The 4,877-nt window shown below is 39.7% G+C and overlaps 1 protein-coding gene across 1 annotated transcript in view; it reads right to left on the bottom strand.

The window, feature by feature from the left end:
• The window catches only part of MYH15 (myosin heavy chain 15), a 47,470-nt gene continuing 42,593 nt past the window's right edge, over positions 1-4,877 (bottom strand). Inside the window, exons 38-42 of the mRNA XM_009272739.1 lie at positions 4,463-4,633; positions 3,852-3,956; positions 2,638-2,733; positions 2,004-2,141; positions 1-126 (exon numbers count right to left, since the gene is read on the bottom strand). Of these exons, the coding sequence (XP_009271014.1) occupies positions 109-126; positions 2,004-2,141; positions 2,638-2,733; positions 3,852-3,956; positions 4,463-4,633 (528 nt within the window). The 3' untranslated portion in view covers positions 1-108. The remainder of the gene's footprint in view (positions 127-2,003; positions 2,142-2,637; positions 2,734-3,851; positions 3,957-4,462; positions 4,634-4,877) is intronic.

Below are 4,877 nucleotides of genomic sequence, written 5' to 3'. Positions count from 1 at the left end.
TTTTCACTTGATGTTTATTTCTGTAAGCGCTTATTTTTTTCTACATGTGCTTTTGGTTGTGCCTGATTATATCAAGCATCTTCTCATATCTGTCAGCTTGGACTGTACTTATTCCTCTTCATGAACCTGAAATGTAATTGAGATAGTATATAACTGTTAAAAATGGAAGTGTTGAGGGGTTTTAGAGTAAGTTCACAAGTAAATGACAGAAGCTTCTCTTCACTAATGCATCTGCTCCCTGGTATTACCAGTTTTTATCTGAAATAGACTAGCACCAATCTAGCCAACCTTTGCTGCTTACTTCAGCTAACGATACAAGTTTCTTGTCCTCATGCTAGAGTATATATCCCTTTGATAGCAGATGACTTCTATACAACCCTGTTTCAATAGATGGTGGTGCTCATTCTGAATCACACACACTTCCCAGAGTTTCCAGGAACATGGGTACTAGTAGCAGTAGATCTTTCTAATGCTACATGACTAGTCTCTCCAGTGCCTTTCTCTCCCCAAAGGACATGTGTCATGGCTTTTGGGATGGCATTTGCTGCCTGAACATGTTCCCTGGCAGCTACTGCCATTACTGCCACAAGTCCCTTTTTGTGGAGATGACACCTCTGTGTGTACCATTGAGTTAACCTTTTGACAGCACAATACTCTGCTATAAGCCAGAGCTGGAATTGGTATTAGTGAACTAGCACCTGATTAATAAAAACAGGCATCCACTTTTCTATGAGTTTTGCATATTTGAGGCAGAAAGAGGGTACTAGTAAGATACAGGGAATAAACAGCACTCTTAACAGTATAAGTTACTCTAATGGTTTACCTATTTCAGTGTCTGTGTGATGCCTTGGCTTTGTGAACTTATATGAGTTTTCTTTTTTTTTTGGTAGGGCTGGAATAATTTAAAGAAAAATATGTGGAAATCTTTTGCTCTTAAAAGCTGCAAGACTTCTATTGAGCTTCAGCTACAGTACTGCTTCCATCATACATAAATGTGTGACAGACCAGATCTTCATGCAGTTTTAATGTAGCTCTGCTCTAGACGGTGCAGCTACAGTCATTTATATCAGTCAAAGGTGACTTTATTAGTCCAATATAAAAGCAGAAATTGGAGTGTTTCCTCCCACAGAATGGTGGATACAGAAGAGAGAAGGAAGGTACTGGGATCAAGTGTGATAAAAATACCAAAATTATACAGAAAGGGTTTTTTTTCCGCTCTTTCTTGACTCAGGAGCTGTGACCCCCGTAAAACTTATATGACGTTAAGCATGGCAGTTGATGTTTTGCTTGCAGATGAAACAGATAAAGCAATGACCCATCTCCTCTTTCTATCATTCCTACATGTAACAACCCCACTCTTACTTGCCCTGGTTGCCACAAGGGAAGCATATATAAGCAAAAGTTTGCTTTCAGTTCCCGACAAAGTTCTTAGGCACCTTTTAGTTTCATCAATATTATTCTACTACCATTCTGCACAAGTGCAAAACACCACAAATATATTTCTAATTACTAATGACTTCCCAGCACCTAAGTGACTAATCACTAATATTTTCTTTTCATCCAGCTCTTCAAATCAATACAAGTTCATTGAAAGAGCAATGTTAAAATACCTGGCAATCTGCTAGTGCAGTAATCCCCAGGCTGTATTACATACATAGAAATCTACATCATCAGAGGGAGAAAAAGATGGAGTTTTTTAATATCCCTTGGCAAAAAAAAAAACCCAACCCAAAATCACCAGTTCTGGAAACTTGCTGCTGAGCACAGAGGTTAAATGACAACATCAAGAGGACAGAGAATTCATTTTGCCTAAGCATCAGATTGCTGTCTTAAAGGCTTACCTTAATGTTAAAAAAAAGGGTAGACTGAAACTAAAAAATGTAGTAAACAAGAATTTATTCTAGTCCATGCTATTTTAAGAGACATAACAGATCTTCCTGCATACATAGCATCCACTACTGTGTATTAAACAGTCACATTTACCCTGTATGGTATAACCATACCTTTTTCATGCCAATATCTCTTGACTTGCTCCTCAGCTTATTAACTTGAGATTCAGCTATTTCAGCCCGTTCTTCAGCATCATCCAGATCATGTTGCTGTTTTCTGTACTTCGAAAGGTACAGATTGGCTTGAGCTTCCTGGCAAGAGAAAACAGTGCGGCTGATTTCCTCCTGTCCACGTGAAACAAAACTTTCCATTTCAAGTGGGATGGAAAGTGCTCAGCATGACTAGGTAACAGTCCTTGCCTCCTGGAGAACTGGGATTGTTGTTTTACAGAGTTGATGTTTCCAGTGGTACTCTCCATGTTAAGTGAACTGGGACGTTCTCAACATGCCTCCTGAGGGACTAGGAGGAAAAAAGTCTTTCCTGTTCCTTCCCTTCCCCCCTTCCCTTGCAAATTATACTGCAATCTTAAGATAAAACTGAATACCTCTTCTTAAATGTAATAAACACATGCTACATATTTTATTTTATATATATTATAAATACATTTATACATACAGGTTTTATATAAATACAAATATTAATACACACACAAAATGTGCATTTGTACTAAAAGCTTCTACAGTTTAAAGATTGTGGGTTTAGGACAATAAATTTCTCAAAGGTAAAAAGGCCCAAATAGTTACTTACAGCTTCCTCTGCTTGGTGCTTGTAGCTCTTCACTTTTAATTGTAGCTTGTCAATCAGATCCTGCATCCTGGCCAGATTCTTCTTATCTTCTTCTGACTGTGCCAAAACACTATTAATTGGGTTGACAGTGTAAAAAGGCCTAAAGCATCTCCCATAGTGAAATAGGTATGGCTGCCATATATGTAATTTTAGAAACATATCATTCAAAAAAGCAAACAAGCCACACTGTGATCATAGAATCACAGAATAGTTTGGAGGCTGAGGACTAAAAGAGAGTACCCTCCCCATTTATATATATATGTAAATACATATACATATACATATATATGTGCACACACTTTCAGAAGTATACACATAAACACACACAAGAGTTCCTTGCTCAGGGATGAGGAGTGCTCTTGTCATTATAGAGTGTGTCATTATTTAGTGAAACAGACCTATGGGTGGGCCTAAAATATACGTAATTTCCATACTTAAAATTCTTGTTTGGAGGCATTTCTGGTAAAAGGAGCCAGGTTTAAGCCGTCACAGTCCGTAAGCAGAAGGACCAGCTAATTCTGTCTGCCTGTGCCAGAGTGCAGTATTCTAAGAAAATAACCTTCAGCCTCTCCATAAAAAAGTCAGAGTAAAACAACAGGTAGGAGGCTAAATAATCTCCTAAAGCAGATGGATGGGATTATCTTCTTAAGAATGCTGTCGAAAGCAAAGGCATCTGTGCTGAAGACCATTTTTGAAAGGCAAGCAGCAACAGCAGCTGTTTTCAAACCTGTGGGAGGCTCACAACTAGACCTTGCTGCTCAGCAATAGGTGACAAAGCCCTGGGACAGGGCAACCCTACACTGAGTGATGCGTTAGAGTCAACTGAATCCTTCTGGCTCTTTTTTGCAACATCAGCACAGCTGAGAGACAGCTGGGCTCTTTCTTCTCTTGCAGTGTGAATAGTCATCTAAGCCTGCTCCATATTAATACTGTGCTAAAACTGTCCAAATCCCAGCAATAGAGGCTTTCTAACATTAGTCACAATGAGTCAAGCAAGATGATGGTAGCCCTAGGGAGATGCTCCTCCTATCCCTAAAGCTTCCTACAATCAGAAAGCTCTGGGTAATGCCGTCCTTTGTCCTTTATCCTTCACTGAAACAGAGGCAACTTATGACACTGGGAGAAGTCACTATTTCTTTCCAAGGACCTAGTGGTTACTACAGTCCTCAGCATACCTGGTAAGTCAGCTCTTTTATGCGTCTCTCAAACTTGCGGGCTCCTTTCTGGGCATCTGAATTGCGACGGAGTTCAGTCTCGAGTTCATTCTCCAACTCACGAACCTGCAAAAAAGGAAAAACCCTTGCCATTATGCTACGTATATAAAGCAGCAGATAATTTGGTTCACAGTTCAAGAAATGCTCATCTTCTCAGCATCTCCATAGAGTCAAATTTCAGGAACAGATCAAAATGTCACCTTTCCATTCTGCTTTTTCATAAATGTATTTAAACTGCACCAGCAAAGGTGCAGACATATGCAAAGGCCAAAAAAGTTTAACTGAAGCAAGCATTGCAGAGGCTTTTTCTGGTTTTAGATGTTGGGGGTTTTTAAATTATTTTTTTAATCAAGGGCTTGGTCATCTGCTATGCTACAACAGCTCATTGTAGCTGGATGATGAAGGGGAAGCACGCCTCCAAGAACTGCTCACCTGCATTTTGTGAAACAGAAGAAAGCATTCATAGTATCACTTATTGGCCTCTATGAACTTACCAGGCAGCCCTAGGGCACCTACCTGGTCCCAGTTCTGTAAGCAGGAGACAGTGGTCTGAAGGTGGATCACAAACTTACCCTGGATTCCAGTTTCTGGATCTGCTTCTTGCCACCTTTCAGGGCTATTTGTTCTGCTTCATCCAGTCGCTTCTGGAGGTCTTTAATGGTTTGCTCCATGTTCTTCTTCATTCTCTCCAAGTGAGCACTAGTATCCTGCTCCTTTTTAAGCTCCTCAGCCATCATTGCTGCCTGAAAAACAACCACATTTTACAGCATCTCTCTTATGCTATTGAATTATGTCTCAGAAGAAATGATGGGAGATCGATCTTGGATTATCCACTACTTGTGTGTGCATATCTTGCCTGGACAGAGAAAATGCAAAGACAGAATAGCCTTGGAGGCCTTTTTTCCCTCCGCATTCTAATGCTGTGATTTAAGATTTCCCCCTCACCTTTTTTTTTTTTTCTTTAGTATCTGTGCTATATATTTTTTT

This window comes from Aptenodytes forsteri, unplaced genomic scaffold, assembly GCF_000699145.1.
Source record: "Aptenodytes forsteri isolate BGI_AS27 unplaced genomic scaffold, ASM69914v1 Scaffold251, whole genome shotgun sequence".
In the NCBI taxonomy this organism is placed as follows: domain Eukaryota; kingdom Metazoa; phylum Chordata; class Aves; order Sphenisciformes; family Spheniscidae; genus Aptenodytes; species Aptenodytes forsteri.
This window is presented reverse-complemented; position numbering and strand designations above follow the sequence as displayed.